At 57.0% G+C, this 20081-nt stretch overlaps 1 protein-coding gene across 1 annotated transcript in view; it reads left to right on the forward strand.

Moving 5' to 3' along the window:
• Positions 1–20081, forward strand: part of CRHR1 (corticotropin releasing hormone receptor 1) — a 44162-nt gene extending 24081 nt beyond the window's left edge. Inside the window, exons 3-13 of the mRNA XM_054574818.1 lie at positions 3847–3966; positions 8557–8642; positions 14796–14902; positions 15460–15580; positions 15802–15955; positions 16239–16299; positions 18300–18372; positions 18611–18696; positions 18892–19027; positions 19199–19240; positions 19831–20081. Coding sequence (XP_054430793.1) covers positions 3847–3966; positions 8557–8642; positions 14796–14902; positions 15460–15580; positions 15802–15955; positions 16239–16299; positions 18300–18372; positions 18611–18696; positions 18892–19027; positions 19199–19240; positions 19831–19971 — 1127 coding nt within the window. The 3' untranslated portion in view covers positions 19972–20081. The remainder of the gene's footprint in view (positions 1–3846; positions 3967–8556; positions 8643–14795; positions 14903–15459; positions 15581–15801; positions 15956–16238; positions 16300–18299; positions 18373–18610; positions 18697–18891; positions 19028–19198; positions 19241–19830) is intronic.

The following is a 20081-nucleotide window of genomic DNA, read 5'->3' on the forward strand; positions in this document are numbered from 1 at the left end:
TCTCCTGGTTTTCTGTCTGCTCCTCCCTGCTTTAATCTCAGGCTTTGGTCTCCTTTATTTCCTCCCTCTCCTCCTCTCTCCTCGCCCACTTGCCTTCCCCGCCCCTTCTCTTGTCCTCAAAGAGCGGTTGAGTGGATTGAATTGAGTGGCATGAATTCCATAATGCAAAGCGCCCTTCACACCGCCGGGTATAGAGTAGTGTTCAACAGATGTTGGTCTCCCTCCGCCCCATCCCCCTAGTCCAACACACTCTTCCAGAGGCCCAGTCTCCGGTATCCCAGGGCCCGGCGCCCGCACTGGTGGCTGCAGGCCTGTGCGGGAGCTGCCAACGCCGCGAAGGAGCACGTGGCAGGAGGCGCACAGCCTATGTGTCAGTCCGGCCGAGAGTACCAATGGGCAGCACCCACTTGTCCAAAACATCGCCTCTGAGGCCCGGCCCTGCTGCCTCTTCCCTTCCCTATACCTGAGTCCCCGCCCCTTTTCCTTCACCCTGCCTTTACTCTTCTTTTCCCTCCTTGTCTCTCCCTGCTATACGGGGCTCCCTAAAGCTGCACCACATAGTAGGACCCCTACTGAATTTTTTGGCCTGTATTTTCGAATCTGAGCCCGGCCGTTGCTCCTGATTCGTCCTTGTACCTCTGGCCAAGCTCTGTGTGGCTTCACCCCTCCCTCGGCCCCGTCCACCTAGTGCCCGCCCCTGCCTCCTGCCACTTGGCCTGTTACTCCGCAGGTAGCAGGTATACTTAAGTGTCCAGACCCCTTTCATTTGGCTTCTTGTCTTCAATCATGTAGCCTCTTCCTCCCTTTCTTCCCATCTCTCCCACAGACTTTCATTCCCTCCAGAATTTTCTGGGCTCTTAATGTAAAGGTCACCTCCAAGGAATGTTTCGACGCACCTGGGTGGGGGAGGGGACAGGGGGGAGGTAGGGCAGGAGGGAGAGAAGCAGAGCGACATGGAGGAACCCAGGGTGCAGAGACGGGTGCAACCAAATACAGTGAGGGCCTGTTGCCCAGGCTGGGACCAGCTGTGGTGCAAGCGGGAAGAGCCCTGGGCAGGCATCAAACACCAGCGTTCAATACCCACTTCTGCCTCTTAGTGTCTCTGTAACTTTGAATGGCAATTTGACTGCTCGGGCCTCAGTTTCCTTCTCTGTAAAACAGAGAGAATTAGCACCCAATGTTGACAGGTGATGCTACGGACTCCTAATCCATACAGTTAGGAGCAAATATCCACAGCCCTGCTCATTCCCATCTCCAAACCCAGACCAGCTGTGGGCAGTGTTAGGGCTCAGGGCATTGGCTGGCGCCTGGTTCTCGAGGCCAAGAGACCCATCTGCTCAGTGGCCGGTCCCTGCGTTGGGTTCGGACTGGGCCTGGCTGTGGCTGGTGCCCAGTCCTACCCTGCCCTTTGTTCTTTGTGGAAGGGGCTCCGGTGAACTGTCCAAGGCAGGAAAGAGAGGGAAATGGAAGAAAGAGAGGGCCAATGCTATCCTGACTGAGAGGGTGTGTTAGGCAAGTTCCAGGTGCTGCCACACATGACACCCCATTTAATATTCCCAGTTCCCAGCTCAGGAGATACTGTGAATGAGTGAGCAAATAAATGGACAACCTACTGAGGAAGGTACACTGGTGTCATTAAATCAGATGGTATATGAGACTGCCTGGCATGTGCCCATCACAGTCAGCCCTCAATAAATGTTCCCCTCCCTTTATTGGAACAAAATGTGGTGTAATAGAAAGAGCACTGGATTTAGAGTCAAAGACACATGGCTCTGTGTCTTGGTTCTCTCACGCATTGACACATGACTTTGGGCAAGTCACTTACTTCCATGGGCCTCAGTTTTCTCATCTGTAAAAAGGGAACATTGCAGGGTAGATGAGGATCAAACAAAATATATGAAGAAAAGCTTTAAAAAAAGCACAACATGGTTCATAATACTATCCTTCCCTTCCCATGGCCATATGCCTCCAGCTACCCCCTCCTCTGAGCTCAGTGCTATCAGCATGACCCATGAGGGATTAAAATCTTAACCTGCTTTCCTCACTCCCCTAACCCCACCCCCACTTGTGAAGCAATTCACGAATGCTGTCGTGTGGCACAGGGCCAGGGCCCGGCCCACCCCAGCCGCCTGGCCCACCGTCTCCTCGAGCCATTAAGCCCCAGTCCAGATTTCTTTCTCTTTCAATTAAATGACTTGGTGTCAAGGCCTCTGCCCCTTGAGCCCTGATTTGCAGGAGCATCCTAGAAATAGCTTTGATTAGAAAGGAAAACCAGCATTTGGTACAAGTGCTGCTCAGCGCTGCCCTTCATCCAGCAGGAAAAGGCCGCCAATCTAACCTAGTGCTGTTTCCTGAGAGACTGGGGACAAGCTAAGCTGGGGAGGGGATGGCAGGTGGACCCCAGCCAGGGCTTGGCAGCTGCTGATGCCCAGACCTAAAGAGGCTGCCCCCGCATTGGTTCACGGCTGTCCCTGGCTTGTCTGCACATTCTTGTGCCATCCCAGGTTATTAACTCCCTTCCATCGTGCTGAGCACACTGGGTCTTGATAGGACCACTGTGCCAGCCTTATGCAGAAAAGGGGCATCAAAAGGCAGAGAAAGAAGGGAAAGTTTCAGAAGGGGTGCGAGGACTCTCCTTGGCCCAGCACCCACCCACTAAAAACTGAAAGCTCCCCGCTCTTCCAGAAGTATTACTGTGGCTTCAACTCTGCCCCAACACACACACACACACTCCACTCCAAAAGAAGCTCTTTAATTAAGGGCCAATATTTGGAAGGGGAATTAACATTCACTTTCTAATTCAGCTGTTTACACCCTTTTTTTACGTCACAGCCCCTTTGAGAATCTAATGAAAGACAAGGTCCCTTTCCCAAATAAAATGCATGTATAGACCAAATTTTTTCAAAGAAACTCTTTTATCAGACATATTTCTACGTTTGGCGTGGAATGCTCACTATAACAATTGATATAGTTACATGCCATATACAGAGGGCTAGTGTTAGTGGTAGGAAGTTTTTTAATAGTAAGTATATTAGTTGATCTGTAATATCAGGGTCTCTATCAACACTTAAAGCTTCCATGAAGCTTTTTAAGAATTAAGAATTTCATTAAGAATTTCTGATCAGATCCAATCACTTTATTTTATTATAAAGACACTGAGGCCCAAAGAGGGCAAGCGACTTGCCTATAGTCACACAGCCAGTAGGTAACACAGCCAGGGTTCCAGACTCATGGTTCAGCGTCCTCTCAACTCCCCTGGACGGTGTCTCCCTCCATTTTCTCCCCATGGTCCCCTTCTCAGTCCTCTCCTGGGGCACAGCACAGACAGTGTATGTCCGGTAAATGTGGTCATCAGGCCAGCCCGAAGGCGGGCTGGCTTCACTTAGCTGGTTCCTCCCTGCAGGGCTGGAGCAGATGTGCTTTGGTTCCAAAGACGTGCGAGCAGGGCTGGGGTAGGGGCTGGCTGGGTCTGTTCCACGCTGTGAAGTCAGAGAGCTCCAGTCTGCACCAAGTGCTCTGCTGAAAGAAGTGTCCTCAGGCTACAGAGCAGGGGACCTGAAGCATGTCCCACTTCCTCTAAATACCAGCCAGGACCTCAGCTTTTAACACCACCTCCTACCATCTCTGTTCTGCCTCTGCTCTGGAGCCCAGTCTGGACCCCTAGTGCCCTAGCATAGAACTCAGGTTCCTTCCCCTGGCATCTCCCCCTGCATAGGATGAGCTATCTCTGCACTAGGGTCATCACTCCGGTCTTGTCTGCAGCGGGTGTGTGTGGGCCTTTGGGGAGGTGAGTAAGACACAGGACTGGGCGTCTTGCTCTGCCTTACCAGCTGTCTCTGCTCGCAGGACTTCATTGCAATGCATCCGTGGACCTCATTGGCACCTGTTGGCCCCAAAGCCCCGCAGGGCAGCTGGTGGTTCGACCCTGCCCTGCCTTTTTCTACGGTGTCCGCTACAACACCACAAGTAAGGGGGTGTGTGGAGGGCGGACTTGTTGGAGGTGGGTTAAATAATAATAACAATTACAGTAATAACAATGCTTCTTGTGTGTGGATATAGTCACAAAGGTCAGCTCTGCTCTGCTGGGCACTGAGTGTTCCTATTGCTGATTGTCACAGTGCTCCTGGAAGACTCTCTCTCTCTCTCTCTCTCTCTGTGTGTGTGTGTGTGTGTGTGTGTTTGTGTGTGTGTATAGTGCTCATTATATAAATAAAGCTTCTGGGGCTAAAGGAGGTTAGGGATCTCGCCAAAGGTCACCAGGTGGTAAGAGGTGAAGCTGGACTTGCCTCCAGGTCTGTCTGATACTTTCTTCTGCAGTTGACAAACTGGGTCGGTTGATTTGAACTCCTACAACCCCATGATGTAGGGCAGGAATCGTCAGGACCCTGAGCTCAGAGACGTTATGAGGCCTGCACAGGGCCCTCCAGCCAGGAGGTGGGAGACTCAGAGTTCTTGATCTGCATCCAGGGGAGGTGGCCTTGCATGCAGCCCCAGAGGTGGTGAGGCAGTGGGGGAGGACCAACCCTGTGATCAGATACTTGATCCCAACGTAAACACCTGGCTCCCCTGAGGCTGTGAGCCTCCACCTCCAGGCTTTACAGCTCCTTGCTATGTCACCTGTCACCCTCAGAATGAATTTGCTCTCTCCTGTCAATGACTCACAGCTCCTGCTTATCAAGACAGCAACAGCTGCAGGCCAGAGCCCCTGACCTGTCCAAGAGGAGGGCAGGGGTCCCTGGTGGAGCCTTGGGGTTTGGTGGGCTTGAGCTCAGGGCCCCAAGAGGGTACCCAGGGTGACCACAGACACCAGAGAGTTTACTCTGAGACTCACTCTGTGGCCGTGAGCGCATTTTCCCTCTCTTATGGCCTCCACCCCGTCTGAAGATGGAGTGCTGGATAACATGGCTGCTAAGACTTCATTTAGCTCAAAGCTCCCAAGTCCTTCTCCTGCCCCTTTCTCCTTTATCAGCTGGTCTACAAGGGTTAGAGTTGGGGGGCTGCAACCAAGAAAGAGTTGGAGGGCCCCGGGGAGGCATTGGGACTGGACAGGAGGCTGGACCAGCCAGACCAAGCAGTTTCATGCATCTGGAACCCCCCAGAAGGCGAAGAAAGACTGGAAGGCTTGTGGGGAGGACATGCAGGCAGGAGGAAGTGCAGGGGGGTGGGAGAGGGAGGCTCAGGGCGCACAGCGGCCAGCCTCTAATTTAGTAGGGCCCATTTGCAATTTCCCAAAAGGAAATGGAGGCAGACTGTAAACTGCCCAAGGTCCCAAAGCGTGGAAGCAGGGCCAGATTGGAAGTCTGAGCCCTCCTGCCTCTCCACTCACAACGCTGGCAGGAAGGAGGCAGCATCGGGGCTGGTGCATGATGGGGGGATGTGGGAGGTGTCGGGAGGGGCCCTTTTTCCCTCTGAGGAACCAGGTCTTGCTCTTTCACCTCCAAAGCGATTCCCAGGTCTAGCCGCACCTGCCCTCCATCCCCACTGCCACTGTCTCTATCCAGGGCACCTGACCTCTGTCCTTGTTCTGCATCTGACCCTGTTACACCCTTGCTTGCAGTCGTCCCTTCTGTGGCTCCCCATTGCCTCCGTGGTCAAGTGCGCACTCCCGAGTGAGGCTGCCAGGCTCTCAGGGGCTGCAGCCCCACCGAGGGACAGCCAGCTCTGGGCACGCCCTGTGAGCGTCCTCCCCTCTTGTCTCTAAGGGTGACTTAACGTGCCCCAAGTAAACGTTTTCAGAACTTAGTACCTGGGGTGTGCTACTCAATTTGCCAGTCCTGGCGTAACTGGAAGCCCGGAGTCCTGGGGTCTAGCCTCGGCTCTGCCTGTGACTGGCTGAGGAGCCCTCGGCACCGGCTCTCCCCGGGCCTCGATTCCTCTGCCTGCAGTGTGGGTGGGAGGTTTGGGTGAGCTTCTGCTCTTCGGCTTCCTCTCTCTTCTCTCTGTGATCCCAGGAGAGGAGCTGGGGGTGCTGGTCCCTGGACATGGGGGGGGAGGCAGGGCTAGCAGATCCCCCTTTCCAGATACTCCAGTGCCGGAACGATGCAGAACACTCCCATGCAGTAAGCAGCGAGTGAGAACCCAGAGTTGCACCTAATCATTAAGCCCTAATTAATTCATTTACTGATGAGGTGCTGCCAGGACTTCCTGGCCTTCTCCTTAATGCCCTCCTTCCGGCTGCATCTGATCTTCAAAGGGATGGGACGCATTTCCAAAAATATCCATTTTCCCATGATTCTTCGGGAGGACTGCTCAGCTCAGCAATCAAAGACGAGGAGGTCGAATCCTCCCTGGCAACGACTCCCTGCTTGTTAGGCCTGTTTTCTTTCAGGGTCGCCTCCTGCCTCCCCAGCAAAGCCTGCTTCCTCTGGAGGACCCACCTTGGCAGGCACTCCAGCTCCTGGCTCCACGGGAGGGATGTAAAAAGGCGGCTTGGGCCAAAGGAGTGACTCTTGTTACCCCTACCAATACCCCCTTTGATAGGGACAAGTGACATGTTCTGAATAGTAACAGTTACAGCTACCACCACATGCCAGGTAGAGCTCCAAGCACTCTGCATGTGTTAACTAAAAACACGCTCAACCATTAGATAGGAATGTCTTGCAGATTAGGAAATTGAGTGGTTGTGTGATTTGCCCAAGGGCACACGGCTAGTAACAGTCGTGCCAGGTTTTGAACCCAGGCTGCCTGGGTGGAGAGCCATGCTCTTAGCACCGTTTGGTATTGCCTCTTGTAAGGGAAGAACCACTGTCCCCAAGCCTCTTTCTTTGCAGACATTCCGGAGCAGCCTTTTGTCCCAGGCACCTCCGGTCCACTGAGGAGACTCTGCATCCCCTGGTTCCTTGCCTCCCCGCAGACCTCCCTGAAAACCCTGTCACTGAGCCCTCAGCATTCTGGCTGCTTATCCTTCATTTAGCAATTACAAGAGAATCAGCAGCACCTTAGCCAACTCTGCCCAAGGCTCAGCTCTGCTGAGACTCAGGTCCACAGGTGGGAAGGCTGAGTAGAGCTTTAAAAATCCATTTAGCCTCGTTTCCCCCCCTGGCAGGCTACCGTGACTGGGTGAGCAGCCTCTCAGCCGATGGGCGGGGTGAGAGGGGAAGACTCACAGCCTCGCAGCCTCGCAGCCTCGCAGCCCTGGCGGCTGGGCCATGTCTCCCTCAGGGACATAGTAGCATCTCCACCCACTGCCCACTCCATCATCTCCTTCTTACCCGGATGCTGCCATGAAGAGGCAGCTCCCACGCTGGATGGCAATTCCGTGGCCCTCCCTGTCCACAGGAGGCCAGCAGGCCCCGGTCACTCACACAGCACGGCAGCACTGAGCGGTCCTGGGCCCTGCCTCTGTCTCCCACATTCTTCCTGGCCCCAGGCATTGGGATTCAGGCAGCTTCCCCAGCCCTCCTCCTTCCCCCTGTGATGTGGGGGTCAGTGGGAACTACAGAAAGGCCTGCTGCAGGACAGAGGCTCTGGTGGAAATGGCTCGGGACTCAATTCTCTTCCAGCTTGTCCTGCCTGAAGTCAGGGCTGGAATTAACTCAAGGCAATCTCTTAGAGCCACCAGTGCTGGAGGGGATTTAGGATGAGGCAGAACAAACTTTAGAGCAAGGGAGAAAAGACTCAAGGTTTGGGTCTTCCTTTGTCTTTTTCCTACTGGGTTTCAGAGCCCCCTCCACCCACCCAGCTCTAGTCACCCCAGAGCCCCAAAGCCAAGCCCCAGACCACAGGGCTCCTCCCCACGTACTTAGAAGGGGACAGGTTCTGGGCTACAGTCAAGCCGATGGCTGCACAGACCCCGCCCCTCCTTGGGCCATGTGCCAGGCCGTGAGCCAGCTGTGCCAGACCCTAAGAATGAGACACTTGTCGTGTGAGACCCACCCCTGTGATGTGCCCCAGCACACTCCTGCTACCTGTCATTTTCTGTCCCAGGACATGAGCTGCTCTGGGGGAATGCCACCCTAGGGACCTTCCCCTGTAACACCAGCCTTGTGAGCCTGACCCCATGTGGAACACGGCCACGAGAGGACCGCCCCCGACAGGAAACCGCGCCACAGATAGTCACCGCGTGAAACCCTGTCATTTCATTGTGCCGCGTGAGCCGTCACCATGCGCCCTCCCACCGTGCCAGGCCAGGCCTTGGGAGTGAGAACTGACTCATCAGATCTCACCATTCTTTTTGGCTGTCACATGAGACCCCAAAATGGGAGAGTTCTCGGAAGGGCATGCAGCACATAAGGGCTTGCAAGGAAACAGCCCAGTGAGCTAGTCGGGACTGCCCAAGGGCCAGCCTCGTGGCCCGATTGTGCCAGCGTGAGCGAGCAGAGTCACGGCCCCACCGTCAAGCGTTGGATCAACACTGAGCCCCTGTTGGGACCGGTGGCCAGAAAGAGGCGAGAAGACAGGGGAGTGGGGAAGCCCTTCCCCAGCTTCGCCCAGAAATCGGGCCCCCGTGCTGGCCCAGATGGATGGCTAGATGGACAGACAAATGGACAGACGGATGCCTAGGTTGCTTTTGGGAGAGGAACCACGAGTCACTTTACCTTTCTCTCCTTTTTCCAGACAACGGCTACCGGGAGTGCCTGGCCAATGGCAGCTGGGCGGCCCGCGTGAACTACTCAGAGTGCCAGGAGATCCTCAGTGAGGAGGTGAGGCTGCCAGGAGGCTACCTGTGCCGAGGGGAGGGCCAGGGCCCCCAGCTCACTTTCGTGCTTGCTGCACGGCCGATGGCCAGTCGGGGTCGGGCAGCCAGAGGCTGATGTCAAGGCCGTGGGAGCCAGCGCTCCCATAACCACAAGGGAGGGTGCGCCAAGTGGGCGGTGGGCAGGCTGACAGCCACGAGCTGGGTCCTCATCCCTCCCTCCCTCCATCCCTCCTGGCCTTCCCTCCTTCCACCCGCGCTGCCTGGAACAGATTTTCATCCCTTTTCCACCTCACCCACCTGAGCAACACATCCAAGTCCCGACAGGGGACTATATCAGAATCGAGGGTGGGGTGGGGGCAGTGCAGTTTGAAAAAGCCCTTTTAGAGAACATTTTAAATAGTTAAATGTTTTTGAGAAGATGTTGTCTACACATAATGCGGATTCAGAGGTGCAGATGGGCGTGCAGAGAATGTCTCCTTCTCAGCCCAGCCACTGGGCTCCCTCCCAGGGCAACCCTCCTACCAGTTTCGTAAGTGTTCTTCCAGACGCCTTCCCTGCACAGTCGAGTAATTAGGGACATGTATTCTTTTCCGTTTTTAGTAAAATGTTGCGTATTATACACCCTGTTGGACGCCTTGCTTTTTTCATATAATTATCCATCTTAGTGATTGTTCTGTATCAGTACATAAAGAGCAGCTTCATTCTTTTTTCACATTTGTATAATATCACCTAGTGCAGATGGACCATAATTTATTTACTCAATTTTTATTCTCAGTCTTTGATTATTACCCACAGTGATGCAATGAATAATCTTGTAAGGTTGACATTTGGCAGATGCACAGGTGTGTCTATCTTCCTGGCATTCCCGCCCTGCCTCCCTTGTCCCCTCCCTACATCTCACTGCGCCCCTTCAGTGGTGCTGAGGAAGGTGGGGGTCGTAGAGCTGGAAGCCCAGGGCAGGAGGGAGGAATGTCAGGCTCTGGTGAGGAGAAGCGAGAGGGGCTGGTCCAGGCAGCCGTGGGAATGCCTGTCCTCAAGGGCCTAAACTGGACAGGACCTCGGAGACCCTCCTTCCCATCCTGACCTGCCTGGGAATGAGAATCACCCAGAGCACTGGCTCCAGTGCAGGTCCCAGGTCTACACCCAATGCCCAGTAAGTGAAATCCTCCAAGGAAGACTGGGGACTCTGCCCCGGGGGTGGGGGGATGGTTCTGATGGGGAAAGAATGAGAAATTCTGACCTAATGCAGCCTGTTCGGCTTACAAATGGGGACTGAGGCCCAGAACGGGGGAGGGGCTCACGCAAGTTTACCCGCATGGCCTGAGTGAGTCAGAGCCTGGAACCTGGGGCTTTGAAGTCCAGGTTCTCCTGTGCCCACCGCCAGGTACTCGGTGTGAGGTGAGGTTGATGGTGGGAGAACAGCTTTCCCCACCTGGCACCCCCCCATCCCTGGGCGCTTTGGTTAGCCTCTCCCCCGGGTTGTGGGGGGAGGGGGTCCTGCTGTTCCCTTTCAGAACCTACAAAGATAGGGCAAAGCTTAGCCTACAAGAACGACACGTTCTTTAGTGGGGCTGCTCTGGCAGGGCGGGAGACCTGGGATGCAGGGCGAGAGGCTTCTGGCATCTCAGATCACACAGGCCAGACCACGTGGTCCACCCTAGGCTGGGGTGGGTGGGTGCGGCTCCCCAACAGCCTGACCTGAGCAAAGATAGCCCCCAGGTTGCTAAGAACGCACCCCCGCAAAGTCCTGAGGTTGAGGAGGAGGATGTCCCCCTGGACTGAGGGAGGGAGGTGGGGTTCCAGGTCAGGAAACATGGCTGAGTCAGAAGAGATAGGCTTGGTTAGGGGTGGGGAGAGCAAGTAGACTGATCAGTGGGGCGGAAATCCTTACCTGATGCACAACAGAGATGTGGGAGAATGGAAAATGGGGTTCATTGTCAGGAAGGCAGGTGGATGCTGTTGGCCACTCTTAGGACCACAGGTGATGCGCAGAGAGGGATAGTAAGGGGGCTGCATGGCCAGGGCAAGAAGTCTTCAGCACCTCCCCAACCCCATCAGACCCACCTTGTGCTCTGGGCGTATCTCCAACTGGAGGTCAGATAGCCAGCCACGCCCACTCCAGAGGGGCAGTCATCAGTCCCCTTCAAGGACATCAGCAAAGCTGGAGACGCCAGCTGCCCCCAGCCTCCCCCCTCCCCCCCAGCACGGGAGCCTCTTGAATGTCACCGGAAGTTCACGGTTCACCCAGATCTCTCCTGCTCTAGGTTAAGCCCATTCCTTCCGTTGGCTGATGGCGGACACTCAGCAGCCCTTCTTCCCCCAACACCCTTCAGAGCCTCGAGGGCAGAAGTCAGCTGCCCTCCGCCTTCTCTTCTCCCCACCCTGTCGCTCCCTTTGGGACAGGGATCCCTCCCTCTCTCCACCAACGGGGCTTGGTTGAGAGGGAGGATTAGGGAGCACCAGCACCAGCTTCTCATCCGTTCCCTCTTTGGCATTAGAGTGGGAACTGCAAGGACTTTGGAGGCAAATGGTTTGGGGCTTGGATTCTGGTTCCAGCACTTGTGCTGTGTGACCCTGGGCAGGTCCCAGCTTCCTGGTCTGTTTGTAAAAGGGCCGGAAGTTATGCAGCCTCTGCCTCCTGGTAGAGGGAGGGCAGTGCCTACCTGTGTCATGGCCCGTGGAGGGTGCACCCCATCTGTCTTCTCACTTGGAGTCATAGGAGGTTACAGCGGACACTCGGGGTGAGGGGTCATTGATGAGGAGACCGCGGTAACACAGCCGCCCTCTCCTCTGGTTGCCGACTCAGGGGGTGCTGCCACTCACAAACCCCCCACCCGGCCCGCCCTGCCTGGCTTCGTCACCCACCCTTTCTCCCAGCAGCCTCTCCCGGCCCCGTTGCCTAGCACTTGGGTGATCGATTAATTTAATTTGTGAAAATGCCATCCCCTCGGCCAGCCCCCAGCCTTGCCAGGCCCCTCCCCACTCCCAGGGCTCCTGTTTCCTCTCGCCAAGAGGAGAGTCTCCAATTAACCAAGCACCCCCAGTTTGGTTTCTCAGCTCTGGGCCCTGGCTAAGCCCTAATTAAGCACCAGCGCCCAGCGGGATTGCAGATAATGGATTGGCAGGCCGGCAGCCTGTGAAATGGGACTTGGGAGGGCGCCCAGAGGCCAGGCTGCGGGGGAGACCTGCCCACAGCCGCAGCCACCAGGGGACAAGCCCCCTGTTGGGGAGCTCCCCAGAGGGCGCTGACCCTCCAGCACCAGGCTGCACTCGCCCCCGTGCCCCTATCAGCAACCCCCGCCGCGTGCCGTCTCCGTCCACTGCAGGGACACCCCCACTGCCCCAGACTCTCCCCCAGCTTCCATGACACTTGCACATGCCCTGCTCCCCTCCCCCACGCCCTGCGGAGCACAGGGAGCCCATCCTCGGAGGGCACACCTTGGTAAGACACAGGTGAGACTCTGGGGGTGGAGGTTTATGGGCTGGGGCTCACTGCTCACAGGGTGGGCGTTTGGGCCAGAACTTCTGAAATGCTTCGGAATCATCTGGCCTTTTTGCTAAAATGAGGATTCCTGACTCAGTGGGCCTATGGAGGGGCTTAAGGTTCTGTACTTCTTAAGGATCCTGCAGTCTCCTAGGTGATGCAGATGTTGCCTGTCTGGGGATCACACTCAGAGGAGCCAGGGGCCAGGTGAGGGAGAAGCTCAGGAAACCCCGGCGGAGAGGAAGGGCCCCAGAGGGTGCGGCCAGGGCAGAGGGGGACCAGGGCTGGGAGGGGCCCGGGCGGGCGGAGCCTCTAGGCAGGGCAGTGGGGACGGGCGGGGAGAACTCTTCGCTCTGTCCTGAAAAGGTGTCGGAACGGAGAGTCTGACAGTGCTGCCATTTGGGACAGGGTGCATCGTGCAGAGCCTGCTCACGATTGGCTGGACACTATTTAGTGGATTCTGGTCATTGAGGGTATGATGGAGTGGCCTCTGCCCAGTGCCCCACTGTGCCACCTTCCTCGGGATGCCTGAGGTGTCCATACTGGACAGGGACAGAGTGCTGGTCGGGTCCCCCGGCACTGGCTGTGTCCATTTGTTTTTCAGGCGTCTCAGCGGCTTCTGTAGGTAATGATGGCTTTCTCTCGGGAGGTCACCGTCTGTCTCTCAGGTGTCATTAAGGCCTCTCGGGAGTGTCACTAGGTACCTCTTCGGATGTTGCTGGCTGTTCTCCCTCGGTGCCACTGACAGCCTCTCAGGGTGTTGCTGACCACCCCAAAGGCTATCTCTGGCCAGCTCTTGAGTGTGGCTGGCCGTCTCGTCTGGTGGTGCTGGTCTCCTGAGGGAGCACTGCCATCTGCCCAACAGTCTTCCCTGGCTCCCTCTGCACAGTGACACCCCACCCCCTCCCCAGCTGGTTCTCAGGTTCTTCTCAGGTTGCATCAGGCTGATGTGGCAGCTGGGGGACAAGGCTGGGACCAGCCTGGGCCTCCAACCCCAGAGCCACACAGGGGCAGCCCTGGAATGGTTTGTCCCATTCTCCCCTTTCCGCCTCGGTGGAGAAAACCCCTCATGAGCCCCCATCCTCCCTGCAGAAGCCCAGGACAGAGAGAGTGCCTCTGTTTTCCATCCCTGCTTGTCCCTCAGGAAATGGCACCATAGGGACAGGGAAAGGAGGGTCTTTAAAACCAAGCTGTACTGGGTTCCACCTGCTGGCTCGGGGGCTTGAGCCAATTCTGCAGCCTCTTCGACTGGAAAAACAGGGACAGAAGGACAGTCTCAGAGGGCAGTTGTGATAAAGAAAAGCAGTGACATCTGTAAAGCTCCTGGCTCTGTGCCCAGCATACATAGGTGCTTAATAAACGACTCACCTCACCCGCAGCCGAACCCCCCGCCCCAGGCACGGCCTGCTGTGAGGGTCCAGGCAGGGGCAGCTGGCCGCAGCTGGGGGTGAAGGGGCTCCCTGCACTGTGCTCATCTTGCCCACCTGGGCCTGCGAGCAAAGCAATTCCCGCACCATCCTGGGCTCCCAGAGGTTGTGGGCGCCCAGGGGCTTCACCGTGTGGATTTGCGGAAAATTTAATGAAAGGTCACTGAGCGCCAGCTCCGGTCAGGCTGGATGCCTGCATGGAGTCTCGGATTTGGTGCCTGCTGCCAGGTGCTCAGAGACCCTCCCTGTTAGCACAGCCTCCTTCCTTTCTGTCTCCCCTTCTTCTCTGTCTCTGCATTTACACCTCGCGTTGGGTCTCAGCCCCTAGGAGCCAGAGTCGCTAATGTAGTCCCTGCCATGTTCCTGAGAACTGAGAAGCCCCTAGAGCAGGCAGAGCCTCTGAGACCTGGGTTCTGCAGCAAGGATGCCCTTTCGGGGTGGGGGGGGGGCAGAGAGGGAGGGCTTGGCTCCTGTGCCTGCGGGGTGTCCTCCTGCAGCGGTACATCCCTTGGGTGAGTGGGCTTAGGCCTCAGTTTTCTCATCTGGAAGATGGATAGGGCTGGACTTGATGGACCATCAGTATGGAAAATGAATTAAGTAGTAACACCTGGGACTTTGTTATAGCCTTGGTGCAAGATCCCCTCCACTTCAAGCAGACCCCCTGAGCCGGGGCAGGACCTAGAAAGTGAATGACAGAACCTGAGAGAGTTTCTATGATGTCCATTCTGTGGGTGCTAATCCACACAGCTCTTCCTCCTCACCTCTAGGGGCAGACGTCAGCCACAGCAGGAGGGACTCAGGGGTGATCAAGAAGCTGGTGGCTCCACCCAGAAATGGGGGATGGAAGGGAGTCTGGGAGGGTGGTGTCTAAACCCACCAGAGCCAGTGTTTGGACTGAGTGGACATGTGAGTGTGAGAGCACACCCGTGAGCCATGCATACACAGTTGCGCGTGCAGAACGGGGAACGCTGTGTGATATGGAGTCACGTTCACTAACATTTGTTGGACAGCACGGAGCAGGGGACAGAGCATGGGATTCGGGGACAGGCAGGCAGTGGGACACAGTCTCAAATTACACAGTGCTGCTCCAGGGCAATGCCTGACGCATGGGGGCTCAGGGAGGGGTAACTGTTGTTAGTGTCACCCACTCTGTCCGGCCACCCGTGGGGGCCGTCCTCAGACACCCAGTGGGCGCAGCGCTGGGGCTGTTCGGGAACCTCACCTCTGTCCCTCTCTCCGGCCTCAGAAGAAGAGCAAGGTGCACTACCATGTTGCCGTCATCATCAACTACCTGGGCCACTGTGTCTCCCTGGTGGCCCTCCTGGTGGCCTTCGTCCTCTTTCTGCGGCTCAGGTGAGAAGTCCCCAGCACTGTCCCTGGGGCTTGAGGAGGGTGGAGAAGTTAGACGCAGGGCACTGCTGGGAAAGGGAGTCCTGCCCCCTCACCTCAGTGGGAGGAGGTGACAGATATAGAGTCCCAGGTCTCTTGGAACCTCTGGCAGAGTCATTTCTGTCCCCCTGTGTAGTAACTGCTGGGGGCAGAGAGGGAGGATGGGGGAAGGCCAAAGCATCAGGGTTAAAAGATCGGGGGAGGCGTCCCACTGGAGACCTTGTGTTTTCTGACCCTCAAACCTGGCTTCACAGGGAAGGCAGGAGAGCCGGGGGCGGGGGAGGGGCGGGGGAAAGGGGCAGCCCTGGCCCTGGGGCATTGGCCTCAGCAGGTTCCGCCCCCAGAGCTTAGGTCTGGGCTGGCAGTAACGGGGAAGGGCCCTGTATGACTTAGCCAGCCAGCCCCGCTCTGAGGCCAGTTTCCTCATCCACACACCTGGCCAGGAGTGGTGCTGGCGGCCTGTCCCTCATCTTCTCTCTCTGCCCCTTGCCCCATCCCCCACCCTCCCCTGCTGCCCCCAGGAGCATCCGGTGCCTCAGAAACATCATCCACTGGAACCTCATCTCAGCCTTCATCCTGCGCAATGCCACATGGTTCGTGGTCCAGCTCACCATGAGCCCCGAAGTCCACCAGAGCAACGTGGTACGTCCTGTAGGGGCAGGTCCAGGGTCAGAGGAGGCATCCGGGTGGGGCTGCCCTGGCAGAGGTGGGGCCAGAGCCAGGCCTTGTGGGCGCGAAGAGGAATGGATCCTGGGGAGCGCCCTCTCCTGCCGAGGGAAGGCCCCAGGCCCAGGGTGGGGTGCTTCTGGTGCCCCAGCCTGTCCCCCGGCTCACTGTCATCTCTGGTGGGGGCGGGGCGGCAGGGCTGGTGCAGATTGGTGACAGCCGCCTACAACTACTTCCACGTGACCAACTTCTTCTGGATGTTTGGGGAGGGCTGCTACCTGCACACGGCCATCGTGCTCACATACTCCACCGACCGGCTGCGCAAGTGGATGTTCATCTGCATCGGCTGGGGTGAGCGGGCCGGCCCCAGCGCCGCCCCCCCCCCGCCGCCGCCCCGGGCAGGCCGGCTGGCTGCAGGGCCAGGTTAGGGCGGCAGGGTGTGCACCGCGCAGCCCTCCGCTCCTACTGAGGGGCGGGAAGATGGGACCATCTTGAAGGAGCCATGTTGGGCGAAGGGATAGCTCTGCCCTGGGGACCCCTATCCACCTCAAGGCCCTGGGCTGCGCTGGGGTCCTCGCAGCCCAGCACCCCAGACCCCAGTGACTGGCCCTGTGACAGCCAGTCTCTTCCCCAGGTGTCCCTTTCCCCATCATCGTGGCCTGGGCCATCGGGAAGCTGTACTACGACAATGAGAAGTAAGTTACCTCCTTCCTTTCTCTGCCCTCAGGGCCCCCTGCACCCCAGGTCCAGGCTTTCAGCCCAGGTCTGCCTGACACTCCCCAAGGGCCTTCAGCCATGTCCCCTTCCCTGTCAGCCAGTTTCTTCATCCCTAACGAGAAGGTGCTGGGGGCTGGGCTCGCTCCGAGGCTCCTTGGCAGTGCCTGAGGTGGGACTGGACAGGCGGACCCAGGCCATGTTATCTATCCTGGGCTCTGACAGCAGGCAGACCACATGAGGGTTACCCGCTGTCTGTGGAGCCAGACTGTCCAGTGATGGAATCGTGGCTCCATCACTAAGTAGCTGTATGACCTCGGGCTACTTACTACAGCGTGCCTCAGTTTCTTCATCTGTAAAGTAGGCATCCTAATAATAATGCCTCCCTCACAGGGTTGTGTGGGGATGACATGAATTAATACATAGTAAGCATTGCAAATAGTTCCTGGCACATGGTATATGCTATACAAATGTTTTCTATTAATTTTAAGACTTGTTTTAACAAAAGATTCCATAAGCATTATAGAAATTGATCCAGACAAATTGCTCAGAGACTCCCTTCAGCTCTGAAGGCCTGAGGTGCTTTATTAAATGGATGCAGGTGCTCCCAGCTGCCCCTGAAAACTAGACCTCCACTGCAGTGGTTCTCAACCTTGGCTCATGTTAGAACCATCCAGGAAGCTTTAAAAAATGCCAATACCCAAGCTTGATCTCCAGGTTCATGTGTAATTGGTCCAGAGTGTGGTCTGGGTGCAGGGATGTTTTTAAACTGCTCAGGTTGATTCTACTGTGCAGCTAAGATAGAGAACCACTGAGATAGAGGCAGAAAAAGGGGACAAAGCCAGGTGACAGGATCTTCTCTACCACAGTGGTTTTAGGAACCCACTGTCTGACTGGGGTTCCAGGCGGCCTCCATCAGGGGCAATTCCTCCCCACAATCATAGTGAGCAGCGTAGCCACCACAACCTCACTGGGATGGACAAGGGGCCTAGAAAAATTATGTTCACATTTATCAGGGTGATCCTTCCTGACTCTGTTTGCACAGCTGGTGGGGTCGGGGTCCAGTCTGGGAGGAAAGGGCAACAGGAGCATTGTAAATCTCGGGCGATGGTGCCTGTGCCTGCAGGTGTGCAAGTGTGTGTGTGAGTACAGGGGGGAAGAGGAAGAACAGGTTTCCCGCCCCTGCCCAGGGTGCGACTTGGAGCGAAAAGGACGCCTGAGCTGAAGTTGCTCTGAATGACTCTGGAGTGCCACCTTGTGGCAAGATTGCTGACACTGCAGCAGAAGAGATCCAGACTGGGGCAAGGGCTGCAGTTGACTCCAGACAGCTCACGTTTTGTCTGCACAGTATTATGTGAAAGCTTGAATTTGTTGCCAGTCTTTAAAAAGTCAGGATTTTCACCCTGGCTGGTGTGGTTTAGTGGATTGAGTGCCAGCCTGCAAACCAAAGGATCGTCTGTTCAATTGCCAGTCAGAGCACATTGCTGAAGGGAGCTCAGGAAAATGCAAAACAAGTCTGCCTCCTGCAACAGGTGGAACCTATGGAATTTCTTCGCCAAGACTATGCACGCTGCAGTTGAGCAGGTTCCGAAACCGCTAGCTGATGGGTGCCCGCTATGTGATGGGGCAGGGCAAGACACTGTCAGTAGGCATGTGCCAGAGCCACAGTGGGGACCAAGGGGAGCGTGGTGTGCGGGCCCCAGCCTTTTCCCCTCAGTGGTCTCTTCCATGATCTCCCTGCCACACTGCGTGCTTCCAGCTTTACACCTAATAATAGAGGATGCTGTCCATCCTGCAGATGGGACAGCGGAGGCACTGTGGTGGGGTCAAGTGGCTTGACCTTTGGCTGAGGTTGAAATTGGGCACCCAGAGCCTGGTTTCTGGCCCCAGTCCTGTCCTGGCCAAGCACCGCCCCTCCCCCACGCCACTGAACTGGACCCAGGTGATCCCCTACCCTCATCTCCCATCTGTGGCCTTCTAGGTGCTGGTTTGGCAAAAGGCCTGGGGTTTACACCGACTACATCTATCAGGGCCCCATGATCTTGGTCCTGCTGGTAAGAACCTGGGTGGGGGGCAGGAGAGAGGGGCACAGTGGGAAGGGGCAATCAGTGCCTTCTGTGAACCCAGAGGATCCCTCTGCCTAGAATGTTCGAGTGCTAATGAAGGTGGGGAAAGAGCAGCAAAGGGGACCAAGACCAGCCCTGAGATAGCTGAGTCCCTGACCTGTCCACTCGCCCCAGACATCTTGTGGACACACATGTCCACACCATCCTGCTGTATGCTCGGTTGCAGATCAATTTTATCTTCCTTTTCAACATCGTCCGCATCCTCATGACCAAACTTCGGGCGTCCACCACGTCTGAGACCATTCAGTACAGGTAGCTGGTCCAGCCTCCCCCACCCCGGGGGGCTCCAGAGATCCCAGCCTCCCATCCAGGGTCTCCCCTCAGGCCTGGCAGTCCCTCCTGAAACCCCAGCCCCCCCTGTCTCAGACTGTCTGGGACCTGCCGCCCCTGCCCCAGTCCCCTCTGGGGTGGGCTGTGACTCTGGGCCTCCCCACCCCGCCACCCCAGGAAGGCTGTGAAGGCCACTCTGGTGCTGCTCCCCCTCCTGGGCATCACGTACATGCTGTTCTTCGTGAACCCCGGGGAGGACGAGGTCTCCCGGGTTGTCTTCATCTACTTCAACTCCTTCCTGGAGTCCTTCCAGGTACCGACACCTACGCTGCCCTCTGCCCGGACCGGCCTGCACCTCCAGGGGTGGGCGTTCTCCCAGGCTGAGGCCTGGAGGGGCAGGGGGCTGGAGAGGGAAGGGGGCTGCCCGAAAACCGGGTGGGGCACACCGCGCACTCCCTTGACCTGCCTTCTCCCTCCACCCCAGGGTTTCTTCGTGTCTGTGTTCTACTGTTTCCTCAACAGCGAGGTAAGGACCCCAGGCTGGGGCTCAGGACAGCAGGAGGCCTTTTAGGACCAGAGATGGTCTGTAGCCTCCCTCTGCCCTCCATGTGCCGGCCCCCTTCCCTGCCCACAGGTTCCTATAGGGATGCAAGGGGAGCCCCAAGGGGGCCCGTGCCACCTGCCCACGCTGCGCCCGCAGTGGCAAGCCTGCTCCCCTGCTCTCGTAGGCGGCTGACATGGCGGCGGGGGGGCACAGATCTGGGGCTTCAGTCTCATCAATGAGTCTGTGACATGGGCTGTTGAAGACCAGGAAGCCGAGCCCTGGGGCAGGAGATGCACGTGGGTTATCCATGGCAAAGGCACGGTTTGTGTGGATTAGAAAAATTCACCCCTTCCTCAGGACCCTTGAGGAAACTGCCCCAGCAAATACACAAATCAATGATGTTGCAATAATGTTCCCTTGTGGCCCTCTCTGCAACTCACACCTGTGTCCCACACCTGTGCACTGCTCACCTGTGTAGCTACTTGCCTGTACAACTGCCTACGGCAGCCCTCGGGGAGGGAGGGGCGTCCTGTGACAGGGCTCAAATGTTACGGCCTGCTCCACGCCCACAGGTCCGCTCTGCCATCCGGAAGAGGTGGCACCGATGGCAGGACAAGCACTCCATCCGCGCCCGCGTGGCCCGCGCCATGTCCATCCCCACCTCCCCGACCCGGGTCAGCTTTCACAGCATCAAGCAGTCCACAGCAGTCTGAGCTGGAGGGCCACGGAGCAGCCCCCGAGCTCTCTGTGGGGAAGATGGCGGCCAGGGTCAGCCGGCTGCCGTGTCTGTGGCGGGGACCAGCTCCTTCCCACTCTCTCTACC

Source organism: Pteronotus mesoamericanus, unplaced genomic scaffold (assembly GCF_021234165.1).
Source record: "Pteronotus mesoamericanus isolate MK-2021 breed Mesoamerican mustached bat unplaced genomic scaffold, CSHL_Meso_final contig_269, whole genome shotgun sequence".
NCBI classification, from domain to species: domain Eukaryota; kingdom Metazoa; phylum Chordata; class Mammalia; order Chiroptera; family Mormoopidae; genus Pteronotus; species Pteronotus mesoamericanus.